The sequence below is a fragment of the Podarcis erhardii genome (assembly GCF_964252035.2).
Source record: "Podarcis erhardii genome assembly, chromosome: 16".
NCBI classification, from domain to species: Eukaryota; Metazoa; Chordata; class Lepidosauria; order Squamata; family Lacertidae; genus Podarcis; species Podarcis erhardii.
The window spans coordinates 6,102,528-6,127,933 of NC_138514.1; the positions used below are offsets into that span (position 1 = coordinate 6,102,528).

General features: G+C 47.8%; 1 protein-coding gene across 2 annotated transcripts in view; it reads left to right on the forward strand.

Moving 5' to 3' along the window:
• LOC309331211 (G protein-coupled receptor kinase 5-like) overlaps positions 1 to 25,406 on the forward strand; it is a 77,094-nt gene that overhangs the window by 39,548 nt on the left and 12,140 nt on the right. The window contains exons 2-9 of one of the 2 annotated variants that reach the window (XM_081843300.1): positions 5,114 to 5,209; positions 8,814 to 8,926; positions 15,928 to 16,005; positions 17,002 to 17,102; positions 17,463 to 17,555; positions 17,651 to 17,714; positions 21,968 to 22,108; positions 24,396 to 24,586. In XM_081843300.1, the coding sequence (XP_081699426.1) occupies positions 5,114 to 5,209; positions 8,814 to 8,926; positions 15,928 to 16,005; positions 17,002 to 17,102; positions 17,463 to 17,555; positions 17,651 to 17,714; positions 21,968 to 22,108; positions 24,396 to 24,586 (877 nt within the window). Of the gene's footprint in view, positions 1 to 5,113; positions 5,210 to 8,813; positions 8,936 to 15,927; positions 16,006 to 17,001; positions 17,103 to 17,462; positions 17,556 to 17,650; positions 17,715 to 21,967; positions 22,109 to 24,395; positions 24,587 to 25,406 lie in introns of those variants that run through there. The other variant, XM_081843301.1, reaches the window with a different exon arrangement.

The window sequence follows — 25,406 nt, forward strand, 5'->3', positions numbered from 1 at the left end:
CCCCTCCTTAGGTGGAGCAGGGAGCTCAGATTGGACCACTTTAAGTGTGCTGATCATTGCTCTCCTCACTATGCTTACCTTCAGCGGCCCACATATTTTGGCTGATGTTAACCGTTGGCCAAAAAAAGGAGTTCTTCTTGCCATGACTCACTCCCACTAGCAGCAGAGGTCTTTCCTAGCTTTGCTAGTGGAGATCTTTTACCGGAGGCACCAAGCAAGGCTTGTGTTAGTCCTTAGTGAGTGCCTGGCACGCTGCTGCCAATAGACCATTGCCCAGCATCAACCTTGAGCCCCGTCTCTCGCAGTGTGGCTACTTGCCAATGCCCCTGCTTGGGGTTAGCAGCTGCTCTGAGAATAGACTGTTAAACTACATGGGCCTTTGGTCTGATCCAACAGGACTGGGCCTGGGCTTTCCTTCTGAGCCCAGGGCTCCGGCAGATACTGATCTGTTTGTCCACCCACCAAAACCCTGCACTCTCTTACCCCTTGCCACCCCTTGCTTCCCTGCCTTCTTTATAGCTACATCCATGCCAGTTTGGTACATGACTGCCTCTAATCAGGCAGAACTGGCAGAGGCCCTGAGAGCAAGACCAGCGGAGGCTGTACAATGCTCTCCTAGACGTATTTACTGAGAAGGGCTGGTTCCAGCTCTGACGCTCAGCCTATTCATGCTGGAGGAAGTGGATTGATTCCAGCAGGAAGTTCATACCCAGTCAATTCCCTAGAGAGCCTGGAGAGGCAAGGGCTCTCCACAAGCTTTGCGAAGGGATTCCGCGGCAGGCGTGAGCGTCGTTTTGCAGAGCAGCGTCTGCTTTGGCGGGGATCTTTCGCTTCCTGTTTTCTTACCTTGACGTCATGGGTCCTTCAATGGCAGCCGGTCAAAGGGAGAGGTTGTTACTGGCCGGCAACCAGCCTTGAGCATTCCTGAGGAGTGCTGATGTCACCTACCCACAGGGATTGCTTCATAAGTGAAGTATTTAGGCCTCGGTGTGAATAAGAGAAGGGGAAAGGAAGAACGATGACGAAAATAGGAAGCTGGCCCATGCAGTGCCACCCACCCACTCCCCTTTCCCTCCAAGCAGTCTCCTCGTCTAGTAAACATAAAAATAATAATTAAAAAGCCCCACCACAAAAATGGTGACATCAACCTGGGTCGGGCATAGCCAGCAGGCAGGTTTTTCCATTTCCTGATCTTTAAAATAAATCAATAAACTAAGGCTGCATACACACCATACATTTAAAGCACACACACCCCACAAAAATTCTGAGAGAACTGTAGTTTACCTCTCAAAGGGGTAAAGGGACCCCTGACCATTAGGTCCAGTCGTGACCGACTCTGGGGTTGCGGCGCTCATCTCGCTTTATTGGCCGAGGGAGCTGGCGTACAGCTTCCGGGTCATGTGGCCAGCATGACCAAACCGCCTCTGGCGAACCAGAGCAGCGCACGGAAACGCCGTTCACCTTCCCGCCGGAGCAGTACCTATTTATCTACTTGCACTTTGACGTGCTTTCGAACTGCTAGGTTGGCAGGAGCAGGGACCGAGCAACAGGAGCTCACCCTGTCGTGGGGATTCGAACCGCTGACCTTCTGATCGGCAAGTCCTAGGCTCTGTGGTTTAACCCACAGTGCCACCCGCGTCCCAGTTTACCTCTTAGAGAGCCACAATTCTTAGCACCCTTAACAAACTACAGCTCCGGTATTCTTGAAGAAAGTTGTTCACTTTATATGTTACGAACATAGGAAGCTGCCTTATACTGAGTCAGACAATTGGCCCATATAGCTCATTATTATCTGCACTGACTGACAGTCACTTTTCAGGCAGGCTTCTCTCTGAGCCCTACTTGGAGACACCGGGAATTGAACCTGGGACCTTGTGCATGGGGAAGCAGATGCTCTTAGACTGAGCTACAGTCTTCCACCCAATGTACGGTGTGCACGCAGCCTATGTAACCCACATGTCTCTCTCTTCCAGGAGGGTTGGGGTTTGTTTGTTTGTTTTTGCAGAGAAGGCCACAGAAATGAGTAATGGGCCCGCTCTCCTGCCACATGGCACGGCTGCCCATGTTTCAGCCACACCTTTCTAGCAACACACATCCAGCTGCTTTGGGCCCTTAAATTTCAGCAGCACCCTGGGTAACGCTAAAATTTGGTGCCCCCCCCCACCTCTCACTCCATTCTACAGCATTGTTGTGGCGCCCCCTGCAGAGTGGCACCCAGATGGACCACACTGGGCATGCTACCCTAAACAGGGCCGTTTTTACCTGGGGACGCAAGGGGTGCGGTGCAAAATGTATACCTACTGTATACCGGTCCCTCTCGATTGGTCGCAGTGAAAAGCTATGGAGGAAAAGTCCCCGCTCCCCTCCTCCGTCGCTCTGTTACTCCATAGCATCAAACAAAAGCAGTTGTTTCCACTGTGTTGTTGTTACAGGTGAGAGCAATCCCGTCAACAACTTTGGCTTCCCCCTCCTGAAAAAGCTCAGCAACTTTGAGTTTGCCCCCCCCCCTCTAAAAAAGGGGGCGCAGGGCAGATCTTTGCACCCCAGCGGCGCATATGCTAAAGATGGCCCTGACCCTAAAACCACCTCTGGCTGGTTGTCCTGGTTGTTATGTACTGAAGTTCTCACCCTGGGCCAGCAGGGGGGTACTGTAGATAGTTCAGGTCCACATATGCAAATAAGGGATCGAAGGTGACGTTCAGTGATTGGATAGTTACAGAAAATGGTTACTGTTGCATTCTAGTGGAGCTCTATATAAGCAGGCTGGCTGAACCCTTCAGTTCAGTTCTGTTCTGGCCTGTGAATAAACAAGAGCTGTTTGAAGAATCGCTGTGTCGTCTGATATGTTCACCCACAACTTAACACTGGTGATGTGGGGAACAGAAAGGAAGGAGCAGGTAATAGGTAAAGAAGGAGAAGGAGAATCGGCAAGGTTCTCCTGAGTTCAGTGGTGCAACATCTATCCTGGGGCACACATAGAACACAACACCAATTCCTGGATCAGTCGTAAAGCATCTGTTCTGCTGGGCCCCCAGTGTCCCAACAGCGTGGAGCCCAGCATAGCATGCCTCCAGCAGTCAGCTCCTTCTCCTCCTGCTGCTGCTGCTGCAGAGGGGAAGGAGGGTCAAAGCTGCTTCTTCTTCTTCTTTGGCGATCACTCGTAGCCAAGCAAGATGGTCTTCCATAAACACGGTTTTAACAAAGTCCGTAGGTGACTGTGGAGGCCAATTCTGGACCCACACGTCCTTCCACAGTGGAGACATTGGTTTCCGGGCAGGAGTTGATCACGGTGTGGATTTGCCAAGCGTGCCTTCCTCTTAGCACGTTTCTCCCTTGCGTCCTGAGTTCGAGCGTCTTCAAAGCCCCTGACACCTTTGGTAAAGGCTGTTCTCCAACTGGAGCGCTCGCAGGCTAGTGTTTCCCAGTTGTCAGTGTTTATACTACATTTTTTTTTTAGATTTGCCTTGAGACAGTCTTTAAACCTCTTTTGTTGACCACCAGCATTATGCTTTCCATTTTTAAGTTCAGAATAGAGTAGTTGCTTTGGAAGACGATCATCAGGCATCCACACAACATGACCAGTCCAACAAAGTTGATGTTGAAGAAACATTGCTTCAACACTGGTGATCTTTGCTTCTTCCAGTACACTGATAGTAATATGCCTATATGGAGAAATTAAGAAATTGTGAATTAAGAAAAAGATTTAAATAATACAAGTCTTCTTTAGGAATTTAAGGATTTATACATATTTGTTTATCTGGTAATCTGTTGTTTCTTTTTATTTTATTTGGAGTGTATAATCTTTACCATGTAAGAAAACGAATAAAACACATAAAAATAAAAAATGGAGATACAATTATGGAAAAAAAGAGAGAAGGGGCAACAGACTGAGAGAGAGAGATTGAGAAAGAGAGCTGTTTAATCCTACAGTGCTGCAAACCCCAGTTACTTTATTGTGGTGTGTTGTTTTTTTCTTCATATATATGTCTGTCCTGTAAATATATACATGCGTATTGTGTAGATGTGTATGGGTTATTTGAATATAAGTCTGTCTCTGCTCTCTCTGTGTCGTGACAAAGCGCTAGGATTGGGTTATGAGTTCCTAGGCAGCGCTGCGCCTGCATTGTCTTTGGCGAGCCCCAGGTCTCCACAAGGCAGCCAGCAAGATAAAGAAGAGGATGGCGCATTGTTCTTAGAGGAAATGGGAACCACCTCTATCTCTGACTCCTAGGCTCAGCGTGAAAGTGAAGTCCCTTGTCATCGGAGCAGCCCCCCAAAGGTCACCGAAAGGCAACGCTCTTGAAAGCAAAAGGGTGATTCTCACTTGTTGCAATTCCAGAAAAAATAGGCATCACTCCCCATAGCATGCTTGCACCATGCGCAGGCCCAGCCCCCTCGGTCATGGGGTCAAGATGGTGCGTTTGGTCCCAGATTCATCCCCTGGTGTCTATAGTAAGGACTGGGAATGTCCTCTGCCTGTCAGTGTCCGGAATATTGAGCTAAAGGGACCAGTGAATCGGACTCAGCATAAGGCAGCTCCCTATGTCCTTGTGTTGTTGCCTGAAGTCCTACTTGTTTCGCCAAACCTTTATTAGGCATTACAAATACAGGCCATCATAAAACATCCATATATAATTTTTTAAAAAAATATGTACAAATAAACAGCCATGTAAAATATGTAATAATGAGGGTTTCTGTTGCGGTTTCTTAGAATCATAGAATCATAGAATCATAGAGTTGGAAGAGACCACAAGGGCCATCGAGTCCAACCCCCTGCCAAGCAGGAAACACCATCAGAGCACTCCTAACATATGGTTGTCAAGCCTCTGCTTAAAGACCTCCAAAGAAGGAGACTCCACCACACTCCTTGGCAGCAAATTCCACTGTCGAACAGCTCTTACTGTCAGGAAGTTCTTCCTAATGTTTAGGTGGAATCTTCTTTCTTGTAGTTTGGAACCATTGCTCCGTGTCCGCTTCTCTGGAGCAGACAAACGTGTCCGCTTCTCTGCTTTGGGCAGCTTCAAAACTGGGGTGGAAGCTATATGGTTTTTTTTTCTCCTTTAAAAACTTAATCATCCTCATCTATCTTTTTCCTTCCCTTTTGGCTTTGCAGGAGGCGGAGGGAAGCGGAAAGGGAGAAGTAAGAAATGGAGAGAGATTCTCAAATTCCCGCACATCAGTCAGTGCGATGACCTTCGGAAAGGCCTGGGTAAGTGGCAAAGTCAGGCACATCCAGCCAGCTGAGCTTTTCTTCAGAGTTTGGGAGACGGAGGCTGGGTGGCAGAAAGGGGGGCTGCAAAAACCAGCCAGACTTGCTCGCCAGAGGATTTGCAGAGTGGTGGGAGTGCAACAGCAGCTTACGGGTTAATTCTGTTAGTATTAAAGCCAAGAGGTGGAGGTGCTGCTTAGCGATAGGGCGCATGATGTTTGCCGAGGTAGCCCATGCCCCGATGGCTGTGTAGTTCTGAGGCGAGACCTCCTCGGTAGTTTGGTTGATTGTCTCCATGCTGTGTAGAAGGCCTGAGGTAAGAAAGAGAAAACCTGCCTTTTCTCAAATCATACGCCGTTTTTCTTCAGTTTCTTCATTAAAGTATTATTAGGATTATTATTTTTCCTCTGGACTCTGCCTGGATTATTTAAGTGCCTTTGCTAATGTGAGGAAGTTGTACAAGGTGTGCTACTAGTAGAGCCTGTCTACTCAGAGTAAGTAGCTGTCTTCGGGCATCTGTTTGACATATAACATTGCAAACTGGAGATGGAGGCCGAGGCATGCATGTCAGCTCTGACCCCAAAGGGCCCAGCAGAGTTGGCCCTACCAAGAGGCAGAATGAGGCAGCCACCTCAGGCACCAAATATTGGTGGGGTGGCAAGGTATTGGAAGACGGTGCTGTATTTGCTACATGTGCAAATACTGTGCCCCCTAAGCTAGCCTGCTGCCCTCTGCTGTAGTGGAGGACTCAGTTCACCAGTGCTGAATCCTAGCAGTGGCGTAGCGTGGGGGGTGCAGGGGGGGGCCGGCCGCACCGGGCGCAACATCTGGGGGGGGGGTGCGCTCGCCGCCTCCGGAGTCGCCGAAGAGCCTCGGGCGCAGGGTGTAGCAGAGCCCCATGTATCGCAGAACCGACGAACTGTGCACGCGTCCGGGCTGAAGGCGTCCGGCAGGCAGCGGCTCTCAGCGCTCGCCGCGGTCCCCGCGCATCAGGGCCGCGGAGGGTGCGCCAGGCAGCCCCTCCTCACAGCCCCGCCACCGCCGCTGCTTCTGCAGCTGCTGGGCCATGTTGCATTTTCCTCGCCTCTCTGCCCTCCTCCGGGCAAGCGGCGTCGTTTGGGCGGCAGCGCCAGCGGCAACTCGCCTCAGATCACCTGACATGGACCTGCCGCCGCCGCCGTGGCTACCTTACCATAAATACCCCAGCCCAGGCAGCAGCAAGAAGAAGCTGGCGGCAGGTTAGGGGTGCAAATTACTTGCCTTGCCCCGGGTTAGGGGGACAAATTACTTGCCTTGCCCCGGGTGCTGACAACCCACACTACGCCGCTGAATCCTAGGCCCCATTCAAACAGAATTCTGGAAGTGTAGCTTGTTAAATGTGCTGTGTGTTGTGAGGAGACCCCCCCCCCCTATTCCCCTCACCAGAACTACAGTTCCAGATTGATCACCTTTAATGATCAACTCCTCTTCCCAGGGAACTCTGGGAGTTGCAGCTCTGCGAGGGGAATAAGGGGTCGCCCAGCCATTTCCAGCACCCTTAAGGAAATACAGTCCCACCAACTAAAGAACAATGGCAAGAGAAGTTGATGAACTATGCAGAATGGCAAAAATGACAGAAAGAATAAGAGAAAAAAGACAACAGAGACTTTGAAAAAGATTGGGAACCGTTAATATTATATTTGCAGAAACAAAGAAAGGCAATAGACTTGATGGCAGGATTTAAATTGGCATTCACATTATTAGCATCAGAAAATGTTTAGAAAATAGTGAAACAAGACGATGTATTTAATTTTAATTTTATGTTTTTAGATTTGATGTTATGTTATTAATAACCTTTTCTGTTGAGAGATAGCAAAGCGGGTGAAAACAGAAACAAACCAGGAACACAAGTTGGGGGAAGTCTTGGAGGGGAGGGAGGGAGGAATATATAGTGAACATTAAGAATTATGTAATGAATGAAAATGAAAAATGAATATATGTGGGGGGTTTTTTAAAAAAAGGAAATACGGTCCCCAGAATTCTCTGGGGAAGCCATGACTGTTTAAAGTGGTACTGTAGTGCTTTAAATGTGTAGTGCAGATGGGTCCTGGGTCGTGTGTGGAAAGGGAGTTTGCCCTCTTGCCCTTCAGGCAGCAAAACGCCTTAGGCTGACTCTGTTTGGATCCCTCTGTGTTTCGAAGATGCCTGCTCTTCCCCCAGGCTCTTGAGAAGTGTGAGGGACTTCTTCTGCGCATGCCTCCCTCCCCATGCTGAAGTTTGTTCTCAAGGCGGGGGGTGCAGGGCTGGGATATGAGAGCGCGCATGTTCCTGCGGCTCGGACGTGCATTTCCGCAGAGGCCTTCTCCTCCTTGGCAAAGGGGGAGGGCAGGGGGTCTGAGAGGAGCAGGAACGGAGGTCTCAGCAAGGAGGCGCAGCGTGTCATGGCTGTGGCAGCCAGAGGTCACAGGCCTGGAATGCGCAAGTGCGCAGCTGAGCACAGCATGCAGCTGCCCCGTGCGACACCCAGGAGGAGGCAGCCCTGAGAAGCGTCTGCCATGCTGACTTTACGCGCGACCTGCGAGCATATTTGTGGGGTGGGGTGGAGATGGAGGGGCTATCGCTTTCCTAGCAGTTCAATTTTTGTTTGTCTTCTCCACACCCCTCGGGACTGGCCATTCCTTAGAACTCCCATTAACAGTCACGAGGCAGCTTTAAAGAGCAGAGTCTGCAGATTGACTCACGGCCCAAAATGTATAGCATGCTATTCAGTTAAGTTTTACTAAGAGCAGAGCCATTGAAATTAATGACCCTAACTTAGTCGTGTTCATTCATCTCAGTGGGCTTGCCCTAAGGCCTTACTATGCATTTAAGCAGCTTGATACCACTTATAATAGAATTGCATAGCTGGAAGGGCCCTTGAGGGTCATCTAGGCCAACCCTCCGCAATGCAGGAATCCAATTTGAAACCTCACTTAGCTTTGCAAATGTGCTAGCAGTTTTATTGCTGTGCCAACTCTGCACAGGCATGGCTTTTCCCAATAATCCTGGGAACTGTAGTTTCATAAAGGTGCAGAGAGTCATTGGGAGGCCCCCGTTCCCCTCCCAGAGCTACAATTCCCTAGGAAAAGAGATTGATTATTTAACCACTCAGAGAACTGTAGCTCTGTGAGGGCAATACGGTGGTACCTCTGGTTGTGAACAGGATCTGTTCCGGAGGCCCGTTTGCAACAGGAAGAGAGCACAACCCGCAGCGGCACATCTGCGCACGTGCAGGTTGCGATTCGCCGCTTCTGCACATGTGCGTGATGTCATTTTGTACTTCTGCGCATGTGCGAGTGGCAAAACCCGGAAGTAACCCTTTCTGGTACTTCCGGGCGCCGCGGGACGTAACCTGAAAGAACGTAACATGAAGCGGACATAACATGCGGTATGACTGTAGTTTGTTAAGTTCTGAATTGTAGCTCCTGGCCCAGTAGTCTGCCCACTACAACACAGTGGTGCTTGAGGGTGGAGAGACTGCTTCTTTCTTTGTATTCCAGTTAAAACAGTACAGACAGCTGATATGTCATTTTCCACCTGCCCGTAAAAAAACAACAACCCCATTCTTCCATTTCTTCCTTTGCAGAACGAGACTACAGCAGCTTGTGTGACAAGCAACCGATTGGCCGGCAGCTTTTCCGACAGTTCTGCGAGACGCGGCTGGAGCTCCTCCGGTGTATCCACTTCCTGGATGCTGTGGTAAGGCAAGTGGCATGCCTAGAGCGGGTCTGGCTCAGAGGCATGTTTGCTGCTCAGAGCTGTCCACCTTGGGCTCGCTTGTGCGATGCTTTCTGGGGAGTCTCTGTTTAAATATAAGGCTATTGAAATGGGTAGAGCGTAGAACTAGGGTAGAGAACATGCTTTGCATGCAGAAGGGCCCAAGTTCAATCTTCAATATTGCTGCTTAAAAGGGTCTTAAGCACATCACGGCCCTGCAGGATCAGGCCAAGGACCAACTTACAGCATCCTATTCTCACATATATATCTTTTTCACTTAATTTACATTTCTTACTTTCACTATTACCTTTAAATATCATAACTAATATCTCTCTTCTTTCCAATATTTCATATATTCCTCCTTATGAAACTTCTTGTGGTCCTACTAGCATTATTTGTTGATTACAGTTGCTCTTCAAATAGCTCGTATATTTCTTCCAATCTTCTGTAAATCTCTGGTCCCGCAGGTTTCGAATCCTTCCTGTCATTTTGTCCAGTTCTGCGTAGTCCGTTAATTTCATCTGCCATTCTTCTTTCATCAGTATTTCTTCTGCTTCCATTTCTGGGCCAACAAAACTCTTGCCGTACAGCATCCTATTCTTACAGTAGCCGACCACCTGCCTGTGGGAGGCTTGCAAGCCAGACCTGAGTTCCACAGTGTTCTTCCCGCTTGTGATTCCTGGCATCTGCCTCTGACCGTGAAGGTGGAACACAGCCATTTTGATCGCAGCTCATGGTTTATCTGGAGCGAGACAAACCACAGTCCGGGGTGGCTCAGCCCCTGATGGCGTGGTGGTGACAGGACTGAGGGAGGAATACCACGACCAAAATCTTTGCTCTAGAAACCCACACATGTCTTAGTTTGAGCTAAGCCATGGCATTCAGCCAAACATACAGAATAGAAACTCCCTCAGAACTACACAGCCAATTGGAACAGGTGAAGATCTTGTTATGCAGCCTTGTTGCTAAGCAATACCTCCATCCCTCTAGGTTATTTGACCTACTGATAGGATAATTAACCCTTAAGTTACTCACGAAATGATCTCTGCTGTTGCATCTCCAACATCTGCAGGGCTCCCTCCGCTCACTAGAGTTAGACTTGAAAGAAGCATTCTGCACTAGCCAATAGAATAGACTAGATGGCAGGGTGTGTCTGTTGCACACAACAGTTTCTCCAGTTTGCAAATGGGGGCCCAAAGGATAGTTGACTCCTGCTCTACCTACCTACATAGTGGAATATATAGTTCACTGTACACCTCTGGACATAGGCATTTTAACCATACCCTTTCTCCAAGGGGTTTTTCTTCTTCCTCCTCCTCCTCCTCCTTTCCCTCCTCCTCCTCCTCCTCCTCTTCTTCAACATCATCATCCATTCATTTAATTTCTATACCATTTTATATTTTTAAGGGGGGGGATCTCAAAGCGGTTTACAACGTACATTAAAACATCAAATAAATCAATTGATCCAGAGTGAATCATTACTTAAAAAGTCCAATATAACATATACATACAGCATAATTAACAGGAAAGTAAAATAAGAAGTGTGCATGCACACGAAAGCTCATACCAAGAACTGACTTAGTTGGTCTTTAAGGTGCTACTGGAAGGAATTTTTTTGTTTTGACTATGGCAGACCAACACGGCTACCTATCTGTAACAGGAAAGTAAAATGTTACCTTAAAGATTTCAAAAGAAAACATTACAAAGGAGTTCAACTACAGAATGCCCATTTAACGCAACAAAGTTAACAAACAAAAATCTTAAAGATTTCAAAAGAAAACATTACTAAATGAAGTCAAATATAAAATGCACATTTAAAACAGCATAACTAACAAGAGAATAAAATATTTTCATAATCCTGTGTGGTAGGTTGAGCCAGGATAATGATTTTTTCAGGACTGCTGAGTGAGTTTCATAGTGAACAGGGATTAGAAATTGAGGTTCCTGCATGCAAATAACGTTCTAGTCAGCGTTGGCCCAAGATATTTTGCTGCCTGAGGGAAAACAGAAAACGCAGACAGAATTAAGGTGGGTATTACCCAAGGCTGACCAGGTTATGTTGGCATCTGGGTCAGAAAAATCCCCAAACTGTATTTCATTTGGAGTAAAAACACAGTATTAATAAACTGAATAACAGACAATTTGCTGCTCTTTCATGGCCTCCAAATCAAGCTGCCTGAAGCAGCTGCTTCACTCTGCCTAACAGTAGTGCCAGCCCTAAATCTAACCACTTTGCTAGACTTGTAGGGTTTCTGGACCCCTGCCTGGGATGTGTGTATCGTTCCTCCATTTCTAGAATCCATGGGCTGTTTTGAAAAAGAGCCTGTAGGAAGCCACAACTCTTTCAGATCTCGATTTTTTTCACAGACCCCTTTTCCCTGTTATTTTCACCAAATTCACTTCCCCACTGCTGCTGCCTTCCTGATTTGCTCATGAGGGGAAGGCGAAAAAATGAATTCCTGAAGAGCGACCTTTTCTGCTGGGAGAGGAGAGTGTGTTTCTCGCCCATTCTAAAGTCAACGGTGCAAAAATTCCATCCAGATGACGTATAATTTAAAAGTCAGCCCTTCATCCGAAATAATATCCTAGTGTTTTCATGAGCTTCGCCCCACCACCCCCTTCGTTCTTTTCAAGGCTTGCTGGTTCTGGAAGCATTTTTTTGCATCCAGCAGGACAAACTATTGCTCCAGGTCATGTCAACTCATTTTAAGCTTAAAGGAAATTTATTTTTCTTTCTTTCTTTCTTCTTGCTAGCTCACACAAAGTTTTGATCTGAAATCCATTTGCTCCTACTCTGAGCTTATACGATGCCAAGAGGCACTTTTCGACGCTGTTTAAGAGGGAACATAAGCCTCATAAAATGATCTGTGTTTCCCATTACCGAACTGTGTTTATGCAATTGAACATCTCTCTCCCCAACTCCTCCTCCGTCTGCATTGAAGGCAGCTTGTCGAACCCACTTAAGTTTGTGTCCCTGTGTGTAACAGGGAGAAGTCACGGGCCCTTCTCGCAAATTTTAAACCAGCTTACACAAAAGTTAGGCCTTTTTCTTATTTGCATAAGCTTGCTGCTTGTGAATGACAGGAATGCCGATCTGGTCAGATGGCTGCTAAATGGGAAACACATGCTCGGAAAGCGATCCTCTGCAAGGCTGTGACGGTTGCAGCTAGCAAAAGGCTTAGCGATGAAAACTCGCAGTGTGTTAAAAAGCTTGGTTTGAAGCCCTGCTGAGCCAGGGACCTTTCTTTACAAGGGAAGTTATGAGAGTTCTTGTCGGATGCTTTGGCTTTGAAGGATTGGAAAGAACCACCTTACCTTCCTCAAAGTTTGGGGATCCTTTCCGCGACCTACATTCAAAGAATGTACAGTCTTTGTACAACGAGTGTACACAGATGGTTGAGTGGTACACTCCTAGGTCATTGTGAACAAGTGCACAGTCTGTGTCTGCAAGAGTTGAGCTGTACAAATCGATAAGGGTACACACCTCCAAACAAACACTTGTAGGTGTGTAGAGACAGCTGGTCCTTGTGCTCCCCGTGATACATGAATTAGCCTTCTGAGCTCTCAAAAAAGGGCACAACTTAGGGTGCCCCCAAGCATTGCCAAAAAACAATTCACTTACCGTATTTTTCGCTCTATAAGACGCACCGGACCACAAGACGCACCTAGTTTTTGGAGGAGGAAAACAAGAAAAAAAATATTCTGAATCCCAGAAGCCAGAACAGCAAGAGGGATTGCTGCGCAGCGAAAGCAGCGATCCCTCTTGCTATTCTGGCTTCTCGGATAGCTGTGCAGTCTGCATTCACTCCATAACATGCACAGACATTTCCCCTTACTTTTTAGGAGGGAAAAAGTGAGTCTTATAGAGCAAAAAATACGGTAAATAATGCAGAAAGAGTCTAGTGAGAAAGGAAATCCTTGACACCATTTAACTGAGGAAACTGAACAAAAGCAGTGTAGAATATGAAGAGCAATAAACAGAGAGGTTTGCCATTCTCACTTCAGACCTTGTACATGGCAGGGTGATAGTCAACCAAACACACATAGGAAAAACCGCTTGAGCTACCTAGCCAATCAGGATGTCCGCTACCCCAGGAAGCTTCATGCTATTCTGCCTGGTTCCTAAGCAAACACCTCCACACATCCCTTCACCCCGAAGTTGACTTTGTTGCTAACAGAATTAACCCTTTAACACAGAGAATGATCTCTGCTGTTGCCCTTCCAACAGCTGAGCCCAGCCTTCAAGAAGGGGAGCAGTTAAACAGGTACATTATGAAGAAGAAATTCATCACACAGCAGCAAGGAGTATAAATAGAGAAGCACCGGGCATTGAATAGGCACAACTGGATAATAATAACAACAACTGTACTCTCCCGTCTCTCTTTTCTAGCTGTGGGTGGCCCTGCTCCACCGTAGCTCCTTACAGGCACCCCTGCAGCCCAGGGTCGGCTCAGAGAGCTTTCTTCTACCCCCACAGGAGATGCTGCACATTCCTTCCCATTTGCTACGCTGCGGCCTTTTCATTAAGGAGAACATAGTTGTCACTTGAGCCTTGAGAAGCAATGACTCCTCAGCCATCCCGGCTATCCCCCTGCCGCTTCCTACATTGGCACGTCCTGCTTTTAAGAAAGAGGAAGGTTGTGTTGTTGTTTTAAAAAAGAACAAACCAAACTCTATGCACCTGCTCCTCCTCTGATTGGCTACTTCTTCAACTCTGGCTATTCACCCCAGTTCCATATTTGACTTGAATGCACTCTTGCATTGTGGTCCCTTCTCTCCAGGACATGCCAGGCCAATTAACCCTTTGCCTTCTCCTCATCCCTGCCATTTCTGTGTGTGGCAGAGGGAGGGTGGCTGGGTGGGTGGGTGGGAGAGAGGGCGTTTTCTTGTTTCTCTCCCTCTCTCGTCTCCTAGCACCGAGCTGTGTTCCAAAACAATTGGGAGGGGAGCTGCAGGTCAGATTTTTATAGCAGCAGTGTGTTCCTCTCTGTAGTACAAGGCAAACAGCTTTCATCCTGTGGAAAAGGGCCAGGAAGGAGGGAGGTGGACCCCAGAGTAGGGAAAAGAACATGTTTTGTGTGTGCGTATGTATTCATAAAGGGGACCTCTTGCATGCAAGGTTTCCAGTTCCTGCACTCAAAAACTGCGAGGCGCCAAAGGTCTGTCGCAGCATAAAGTAGCTATGAGCAGGTGAGTTGTTCAGTACCAGGCTAATGTACAGCATGCATTCATAAGTGCCAGCCTTTGCCATCCTGGTGCCCTTCAACTGCTTTGGATGGCAACTGTGCTGGCTTGGGAGTGATGGGAAGCCTAGTCCAAAACATGCAAAGGACACCAGGTCTGCAAAGGCTGGAGTATGTGTAGAAAAGCACTTGAGATGATAAGAGGAAGAGCCGCAGCATTTGCAATGGAGCTGGTCTCTTTGAGCAAATAGGGCAGTGCCCCAGCAGCCTCAAGTCTGTCTCAGCCAGCCCCCACCTGCCTGCTTCCTTACTTAACAACCAGCCCATGGGGGGCACTGCCCATCATGCTACCCCTCCTTCCTTTCAGTCTTGCCCTTGGAGATCTGCCCTTGGAGGATGGGGACAAATCTAGGAGTTCGTTCTGTTTGTCATTGGGGTCTGGCGCCACCTACTGTCTGCCTCCTTGCCTTCCATCCTACCAGTCCCAATGGGCACCAGCCACCACTGACAAACAAAAGCAAAATGGGAGCAGGAATGGTATGCTGGAGGAAGCATCCTTTTAATCAGGTAGACTGTTAGTTCATCTTGGTCAGTATTGTCTATTCTGACTGGTAGCATCTCGCCAGGGCATCAGGAAGAGGTCTCTCCCATCACTTCCTTAAAAAATACATGCCTCTGGAGATGTTAGAATCATAGAATCATAGAATCATAGAGTTGGAAGAGACCACAAGGGCCATCGAGTCCAACCCCCTGCCAAGCAGGAAACACCATCAGAGCACTCCTGACATATGGTTGTCAAGCCTCTGCTTAAAGACCTCCAAAGAAGGAGACTCCACCACACTCCTTGGCAGCAAATTCCACTGTCAAACAGCTCTTACTGTCAGGAAGTTCTTCCTAATGTTTAGGTGGAATCTTCTTTCTTGTAGTTTAGATCCATTGCTCCGTGTCCGCTTCTCTGGAGCAGCAGAAGCAACCTTTCTCCCTCCTCTATGTGACATCCTTTTATATATTTGAACATGGCTATCATATCACCCCTTAACCTCCTCTTCTCCAGGCTAAACATGCCCAGCTCCCTTAGCCGTTCCTCATAAGGCATCGTTTCCAGGCCTTTGACCATTTTGGTTGCCCTCCTCTGGACACGTTCCAGTTTGTCCGTGTCCTTCTTGAACTGTGGTGCCCAGAACTGGACACAGTACTCCAGGTGAGGTCTGACCAGAGCAGAATACAGTGGCACTATTACTTCCCTTGATCTAGATGCTATACTCCTATTGATGCAGCCCACAATTGCATTGGCTTTTTTAGCTGCCGCGTCACACTGTTGGCTCATGTCAAGTTTGTGGTCAACCAAGACTCCTAGATCCTTTTCACATGTACTGCTCTCAAGCCAGGTGTCACCCATCTTGTATTTGTGCCTCTCATTCTTTTTGCCCAAGTGCAATACTTTACATTTCTCCCTGTTAAAATTCATCTTGTTTGTTTTGGCCCAGTTCTCTAATCTGTCAAGGTCGTTTTGAAGTGTGATCCTGTCCTCTGGGGTGTTAGCATGTTGGTGCTTGGGACCTTCTACATGCAAAGCATGTGCTCTGCTACTGAGCTACGGATTCTCCTGATGCCAGTCCCAAAACGCTGAAAGAGAGCCAGCAGCAGGCGAGGAGGGATTTAGGGCAGAGAAACGCAAATACATGGGGAAAGAGGAAGGAGAAAAGGAATGTGTGGGTGTTCTCCAGAATCCACGTTGCAGCTCGTGTGTGCATGTCTTTCTCAGGTCTGATCAACCTGTTGCCTTTTCTCCTCTCCCAGGTAGAATATGAGGTTTCCCCAGACGAGAAGCGGAAGGAAATGGGAGAAGAGATAATCCGCAACTTTTTCAACAGCAAGGTAAGTATATTATTTCTGTGGGACAAGGGTAAAAGCGTCTGTGTCGAGAACTGCTGACGGCTCCCCCGTGTGGTGATTCACTTCACTGCAGCTTCCCAGGAAACGGGCTGGCTCCTGAGCTGACTCTACCGAGGCCGGCCATTGACTCCTCGTTGGCAGATAAAGTATAAAAGGGCATCCTAGGTAAATGCTGCTTTGCTTAGCTAACAAGGCTAACCTGAGCTCTAGTGTACCTAGCCTTGCTCTTTGTTATTGACACCAGTTTGCCCTCCCATCTCGGATCAGGATTTGCTTTTTGGACCTGACTCACTGCAGCCCATTTTCCATGCCCCAGCCCTGATATAATCAAGCTGATGTTGGAATTGGGCCTGCCCTTTGGAACTCCCTCCCACTGCATACCTGGCAGGTGCCTCCTCTGTTGTCTTTCTGGCTCCTCCGAAATACATTCCTCTCTCAAACTCTTTATTCCAGTTGATATCTGTTTTGAATTTGTATGGAGTTTATGTGTGTGCTGCTGCTGTTTTGAAATGTTTTTATATTTTTAATTGTTTTACAGAATTGTTTTTATGTATGTAACACACACTCACACAAGTGTGTGTGCGTGTTGCTGTATTGTAAATTGCTTTGGGATGCCTCATGGGAAGTGATTCATAAATGAAATAGATCACCATCAGCGTTGGATCTGTACTGAGGATTACCAGCCTTTTTTGGCCAGTGGGCATGAAGCTTAGCACGCCTTTCTGTGTTAATTGTTTATAGGGGGGAAAATCCATTTGCATTCTACTTAATATGGAAAATTACCTGGAAAACAGATTCTCTGCTATTGAGTGGTAGTTCAACAGCACCTGGAGAACATCAGCTGGGGAGGAGTGGAAGCTGGGCCAAATGGGGGTGGGGATCAGACAATGTTCCAGATCTGAGCCTGTGGTGGAGGCAGAAATGAAGTCCAGCACTTCAAGCGTATATCACTTATGGCTGTTGTTGTTGTTTATTTAGTCCCCAGGCTACATAGCAGAGATCAGCCAGTCTCTTGTGAACCATTGCACGGAGAATCTGCAGAGAAGCGCCTGCAAAGACCTCTTCAGCAGCTGTGTGCAGTGAGTGCCAGGCCCTGGGGAGATGGGTGGGTAGTGGCGGGTGGATTTCGTTCCTTGACACTACAGTACTACAGCCACGTTCATATCAAACCACGGTTTATTGTGATGCCCAGATGCACTCACTGGGGCTTGCTGCTTAATAAGTGCAGCCTCACCTTTCTTAGCAAGCCGAGACAGACAGGGACCAAATTAAATTTCTTTGTCAATTAATTCCAAGGTGGGCAGGAGCTCTGTTGATCTTGATGGCAAGCACCAAGCACATGTACACGTGGGTACAATCTGTACCACCGGCTCCGTTTCATCAGTCTGTCTCCAAGCCTTGAAGAGTTGGCCCAGTCTTAATTTGTGTCTTTTTCACAGGCACCTACACGAGTACCTCAGTGGAGCTCCTTTCACGAACTACCAGGACAGCATGTATTTTGACAGATTCCTCCAGTGGAAGTACCTGGAGAGGTAAGGTGGTGTTCTTCATCACCCCAAACCCCTCTTGTTCCTTTGCCAAACTGATGCTCACCTGAATGGAGTTTTCGTGTACTTTGTTGTTTCAGGCAATCAGTGACCAAAGACACCTTCAGACAATACCGGATCCTTGGCAAGGGAGGCTTCGGAGAGGTAGGGAGATGATTGGCAGCCACAGGGGCTGCTTCTGGTGTGGGGCATTGCAGAAAGCTTTAGGCTCCCGAAGGCACAGGATACATGATTATCATGCTTAAAACACTGGTGTTGTTATTACTTACTTTTAGTTATGTATTTATTGATATCCTGCCTTTCCCCCTAAAAACACAGGAAAACCAATTATTAAAACACAAAAGAACACTGATAAAATTAAAACTATATGCATATGTAAAACCTACTAAAACCATGCCAATAATTACCATAAAAACAGCACAGCGCCAGCCCTTTCATTAAAAGCAGTCAGTCAGCCCCAAAGCCCGTTGGAAGAAGAAAGCCTTCACCTGCCAGCAGAAGGACAAGGAGGGATCCAGCTGAGCTTCTCTAGGGAGGGATTTCCAAAGTCTGGGAGTGGCTGCTAAGAAGACCCCTGTCAAAAGGCGAATTGCCACGGTGGTTAGTAGCAGTGACTATAGCAAGGAGCCTTAGCTCAGTGGCACGTTCTGCATTCAGAAGGTTCCAGGTTCAATACCTGATGTCTTTCATTTAAAGGATCAGGTAGCAGGTGACGGGGAAGACCTCTTCCTAAGACAAGGGTGGAGAACCTCAGGCCTAGGACCAAGCTCCCCCCCCCCCCATGCCTCTCTCTTTGGACCCTGGAACTCTCCCTGGACCACACACCGTACTGACTCAGCTCTGCACCCTCCTGGAGTGTTTTTTGCCTGGCTGGAGTGTGTCCCTAAACTCAGATGGAGGACAGAGAGTGATGCATGAGCACGTGTAGAAACTTGACTGCTGTTCAAAGGTAAAATTTAGGGTTGCCATATTTCAAACATTTGGACAGCCAGAAAAATTGTTGAGGAGCTTTTTTTGGCAAAGTTTTTGAGCTTTTTTTAACGAGAAATGGCAAATATGGCACTGCCAACATGGGCCGCCATATGTCTGGATTTTCACAATTGCGGTCTGTATGGTAAACCTATAAAACTGTCACCCATTGCTCCTCCCACTTTTGCCTCTGGCCCCTCCCACCTCTGGTGTGTTGTCCCTGGAAGTTTGCCCGAAAGGGAATGCAGACATCAGACTGAAAAGGTTTTCTTACACCTGCTTTAGGGAGGATGAAAATCAGCCTTAAAGAGAATAAGCAGGACCTCCTCAGGTAGATGAACCATGCACCATTTACCTCCATCTTGTCTGGATCAAGATTCAGATTGCTGGCCTCTTATCCAACACGTGACAGATCCAAGCCATTGATTCAGCACTTCTGCCACTTTACCTGGCTCAGATGTAAAGGGGAGAGCGAGCGAGAGCTGGGCACCACCAGCATATTGATGGCTCCTCATCCCAAGTCCCCAGATAATCTCTTTTTTCCCCAATAGATTTTTATTAAGATTTTAAAGGTTACAAAAAGGAAAAATAAAGAACATATTTAAACAGAGAGAAAAAAATAAAAATACAGAACAATACACAAGGGGGAAAAAAAATCAGAAAAAAGATGCAGATAATTAAAAAAAAAACCAAATCAATCCTTTACATAACTTTCTTTCCTTTGCTTATTTCCTTGACCTCCTCACACCTCCCTTTTTTGTATTCTAATTCAATTAGATATTTCAGCAAATCCTTTCCATCTTTATTTCTATCCTGATGATTTATCTTAATATACTATAATTTTACATTCTGTTCTTTCACCAATTAACAATCCATTTTTACTTAATCCTTTATATCATTTCTGCTAAAACCACATTACTTCATTCCAACATCCTTCTAACATTCCTTCATTTTACAGTGTTTCTGTAGATAAACTTTAAATTTCTTCCAATCTTCTTCCACCAACTCTTCTCCTTGGTCTCGGATTCTGCCAGTCATTTCCGCCAGTTCCATATAGTCTGGGTTAGTCCCCAGATAATCTCACTCAGGGCTTTCATGTTAGAAAAGCACAGGAGAAGACTAAATCCTGTGGATCCTCACGGTATACCTGCCACAGGATTCAGCAATGGTCTCCTAGCTCCACCTTCTGGAGCCAGCTGTCTTGGCAGAAGTGAAGCACAGTGCTCTCATTCCCAACTTCAAGAGCATGTTCAGAAGGATACCATGGTCATCAAAGGCCCTCAAGAGGGGAATCACCAGGCTCCCAGGCCCCTTTTCCTTCTCCTGGCACAGAACATCTATCAGACCAAGGCAGTTTCAATATCCAGCTGAGGCCTGAAATGTATCTAGATCAGCGGTTTCCAAACTTCACCCCCCCCCCATATGGGCCACTTGAAATCTGCTGAAGGTCTTGGTGGGCCACTTAAGGATTTTTCTGCTTGATTGGACAGTTAGAGTGTTCAGTGCTAGCTAGATGCTGCATGGTATTTAAATGTATTCTGGTTGCATCTTTTAACTCTTATATATTGTTTTTTTTATATCGCAATTCAAATTCCATAGCATTCAAATGCAGTACGATATAGGAAATGAAAGAAGCAATCAAAATACAATTAAAAATCAATATGAATAACTCCTTTTAACAGCGAGGTCGGGTGGTGTAGTGGTTGTAAGGGGTTACTTGTGCGTAAGTTGCCTTCAATTTCAGTTAGATTGCTTGGTTCACCATGCCTTGGCTGACAGCCCACACTCCGTGGCCGGTCAGTCGCTTGCAGAATCCGTCAGTGGGCGTTTCTTGAACCTTTTCCAGCATAAGAGCTGTTTGACGCCAAGTCTCCTCCTACTTTCCCTGCGCGGAACTCGTCTGCGCAAGTAAGGGGAAGGCAGAGGCGTGTCAGCGCTTTCCCCACTAGTCTCTGGTGAAGGGTCTTGGAGCCCTGTCTCCAATTCCTCCATCTCCTTCTCTTCTCCACTGGTGTTACGCTGAATTCCTTCCCCCCTGCTGGTCCCCTCTCCAGCATCGTTTTGGAGCCTTGCCTCCACCTCTCGCTCTGATGTCAGTTCCCTGACAGGTGGTGAGTGCCGACAGGATTTAGCCACTGTGGTGGGAAGAATGGCTTATCACGCTTGTGGGGAATGAGTGGCCGAGAGCCCGAAACAGGAGCACTCCTTTTAAGAGGAAGGATACACCGCAACATTTTGTTGCAGGTCCTACTAATAAATGACATCATGCCCCAAATCACTCCGAGTGAAACAAAAGGACCATGTCACACGCTGTATGCCAGCACGTAGAACTGGGGACCAACAGCTCTTTAATTTTAAAAGCAGCTTTAGGGAGGGCTCCCTTCAATTTTCCCCCTGCCTGCCGTTTCCTTGTTCCAAATTGCTCTCTCTTGCAGGCTTAAAATGCAGATTTGCAGAAACATTGGAGAGGTGATTCAGAGGAAGGAAAGAAAGACCTGCCCTTTCCACCTCTCCCTTTTGCTTCTGAAGTGGTTTTCATCAAGCTACACTTACACGGCAGTTGCATGTATAATGTGCAGTTTTGCCTGATAGTATTCTGGTGGCGTGGGTGGGCAGGGGAGCCATGAGTTTCTTGCTGCATCTGACTGTGAAATTTGCGGGGGTGGGGAGAGACTTCAGAGAGCCTCCCCTGCACTTTGCACCCACATTTGAAGGGGATTGTTCGCTGAGTCCCAATTCAGGACTTGGTGGTTTGCACATGTGCCTTGAAAGGATCTGCAAGGAGGGAAGGAGTCTTATCCTTACTGAGTCTCCCTGGACCACCTGACATCTGGAATAACTTGTACTCTGGAGGTTCAAGAGTAAACAGAGTTCCCTCTGGCTGCCTGTTTTTCTTCAATGAGTGCTAGTGCTCCTAGTACGTTTCCTAGCACAATTCAAACGGCCTTGGCCCAGTATACCTGAAGGAGCGTCTCCACCCCCATCGTTCAGCCTGGACACTGAGGTCCAGTGCCGAGGGCTTTCTGGCGGTTCCCTCACTGCGAGAAGCAAAGCTACAAGGAACCAGGCAGAGGGCCTTCTCGGTAGTGGCACCTGCCCTGTGGAATGCCCTCCCAGCAGATGTCAAAGAGATAAACAACTACCTGACACTTAGAAGACATCTGAAGGCAGCCCTGTTCAGGGAAGCTTTTAATGTTTGATGTATTATGGTATTTTTAATCTTTGTTGGAAGCCGCCCAGAGTGGCTGGGGAAACTCAGCCAGATGGGAGGGGTACAAATAAATTATTATTATTATTATTATTATTATTATTATTATTATTATTATTATTATTATTATCATCATCATCATAGTGCCTTGTCTGATCACGTATGGATCTCTACCCAAATCTGTCTGCCCCGCCATGCCCACTTTTCACCTTGTCCTCAGGTGTGCGCGTGTCAGGTGCGGGCGACAGGGAAGATGTACGCCTGCAAGAAACTGGAGAAGAAGCGCATCAAGAAGCGGAAAGGGGAGGCCATGGCTCTGAACGAGAAGCAGATCCTGGAGAAGGTCAACAGCCGGTTCGTGGTGAGTGTGTGCCTGGGATGCTGCTGATATCCCACAGCAGCATCAATAGGAGTATAGCATCTAGATTAAGGGAAGTAATAGTGCCACTGTATTCTGCTCTGGTCAGACCTCACCTGGAGTACTGTGTCCAGTTCTGGGCACCACAGTTCAAGAAGGACACTGACAAACTGGAACGTGTCCAGAGGAGGGCAACCAAAATGGTCAAAGGCCTGGAAACGATGCCTTATGAGAAACGGCTAAGGGAGCTGGGCATGTTTAGCCTGGAGAAGAGGAGGTTAAGGGGTGATATGATAGCCATGTTCAAATATATAAAAGGATGTCACATAGAGGAGGGAGAAAGGTTGTTTTCTGCTGCTCCAGAGAAGTGGACACGGAGCAATGGCTCCAAACTACAAGAAAGAAGATTCCACCTAAACATTAAGAAGAATTTCCTGACAGTAAGAGCTGTTTGACAGTGGAATTTGCTGCCAAGGAGTGTGGTGGAATCTCCTTCTTTGGAGGTCTTTAAGCAGAGGCTTGACAACCATATGTCAGGAGTGCTCTGATGGTGTTTCCTGCTTGGCAGGGGGTTGGACTCGATGGCCCTTGTGGTCTCCTCCAACTGTATGATTCTAGGATTCTATGATAAAAGAGGAATCTCCCAAGTTCCAAGGCAGCACATCTGCAATAGTGGTAGGGCTCATGCTTTGCATACAAAAGATATGAGGTTCAATCCATGGTAACTCGAGCTGGGTAAAAGACTCCAGTTTGAAACCCCGGAGAGCCACTTCCTTGTCAACGCAGACCATGTAGGAGTTGCAAGCTGCTTGCAGTACTTGACCAACTTCCATGCAGCTTGGTGGCATAATCCTCCACTGAATGCTGCTGGAAAACAGCTGATCCACACTCCTCAGCTGATTCCAGGGTTGTGTATGTAGTGTTAGGGGAGGGGTATTACCTCTGGTGGGGGGCACATTGTGCACCTTCTGGGGTAATTTGTTCACCTTTGGTCCCCATCCTGCACTCAGCTATGACCTGTGGCTTCTAGAAGCTGTCAGCATGCAACAGTGGCCACTGGCCCCACCAGAGAACAGCTTCAACTGGCTGGGTACATGAGGCGAGGGTAGCCAACAGATCACAAACCTTTGGTGAGTTAGGGACCTTCCCCTGCATGCAAAGACAGGCTCCCATGGACCGAGTGGACAAGGCCAAGAGTGGTTCCAGTGGTCGAGAAGGCATGCTGTAGAGGGGACAGATGGGGCTTGTCAGCCTGGGAAAGGAGTCTGTCTAGGAGAAGGAAAACTCTGAACCTGAACTCTAATATTCAGGAGGAAAAAGGCTAAGGAGTAAACCCTACACAAATTTGGAGTCCCAAAGTTGGTTGGATTGTGCCTTGTACACCTTCTTCTGTTAACTCCAGCCAAGCTGGTGCCAAATGTATTGCTCTGCTTTCCTTTGGACCACATCAGCAAGACTGAGAGGGGGGTCTTGTCCTCAGGGCAGCCCAGGACCTCCATACACACTGCCCAGGCTTGCGCCCAAAGTTGGTCACTTCGATACTGTTAATGCAGCCATTTGACTTCATCCCTAAATACTTAATCCCTGGAGGCACACTCCATTGTCTCTCAAGGCAGACGGCTGCCAATAACAACTCACCACCAGTCTCACCACCAACATCCCACCAGTCTGCTGGGAACCAGAGGGATGGATGTCCTGGGACTTCTGACATCCCAGAGTGGCTCCCCACTGGAAGGAGTTGAGGATTGCATTAATCTGTGCACCTCTCAACTCTTTCCTGCATCCATCAGCTGGCCAGCAGCAGGAGGCACATCGCTGAGATCCCATTAAGCACCTCCTCTCCCCTGACTGGACCAGTAGGTGGCAGCAAGGCACAGTGCAATCTCAGTGCACCAGGAGAGGGGTGGGTTTAAGCCTCTTCATCCCAGCATGGTGAGATGGGGGAAAGGGCAAGTGGGACGAGATAGTGTATGTGGGGAGGGAATGTCCAGGCACTTCCCACTGCTGGATTTGGCCTCTGACCCACTGCCTGCTGATGCTTTATCCCCCAAGGGGCAAAAATGGTGTCAACAATATTGAGCTAGCTGGACCAGTGGTCTCACATTGCTCAAGACAGCTTCTACTCCTAAGCCACTGAATGCCACTTCTTGGGAGGCATACAGAAAAGATGGCTCTTGCCTCCATGCCTTGCTTCCTGGTGGGATCTGGTTGGCTGCTGCGTGAAACAAGATGATGGGGTGTTTTTGGCCTGATCTAACAGGGTTCTTCTTCTTCTTCTGCATGCCCACAGGTGAGCTTAGCCTACGCGTACGAGACCAAGGATGCCCTCTGCCTGGTCCTCACCATCATGAACGGAGGTGACTTGAAGTTTCACATCTACAACATGGGCAACCCCGGCTTTGACAACGAGCGGGTCACTTTCTACGCTGCAGAGATCTGCTGCGGCCTCGAGCACTTGCACCGGGAGGGCATTGTGTACAGGTGAGAGAGAAGCGGTCAGGCTGCTCAGGCTCCAGGAAGGTGAGGTGCATAGGGAGAGCCTGGGAGCAGGGCGAAGGCGTGAGTGGGAAAGGCCTTTCTCATAGCATTGCTGACACACAGGGCAAGATGGAGAAACCCTCCATCTCCTTTGCACGTGTGGCTGGAGGGTGAAAAGTGTCAGCCCAGACGGGGGTGGCAGGCCTGGCATATTGGTCTGTGTCTCTCTGGTTGCATTTCGAACCTGATTAACAGTCTATGTGCTTCTAAATGTGTTTGTGTGAGGGGGGACATGTTATTGATTTTGTATGTTCTTGTTTTTATTATATGTTTTGTGTTTTATGCGGAGATCCACCCTGAGATCTTCGGATGAAGGGTGATATACTAATACTAAATACTAATACTTATATTGAGGGATGTGGGTGGCGCTGTGACTTAAACCACAGAGCCTAGGGCTTGCCGATCAGAAGGTCAGTCGTTCGAATCCCCGCGACAGGGTGAGCTCCTGTGGTTCGGTCCCTGCTCCTGCCCACCTAGCAGTTCGAAAGCATGTCAAGTGCAAGTAGATAAATAGGTACTGCTCCGGCGGGAAGGTAAACGGTGTTTCCGTGCACTGCTCTGGTTTGCCAGAAGCAGCTTAGTCATGCTGGCCACATGACCTGGAAGCTGTCTGCGGACAAATGCCAGCTCCCTTGGCTTATAGAGCAAGATGAGCGCCGCAACCCCAGAGTCATCCGTGACTTGACCTTAAAGTCAGGGGTTCCTAACACTTATATTACTAATAATTTTCTCCTCCACCTCCAGTTTTTCATTCCTCCTCCCA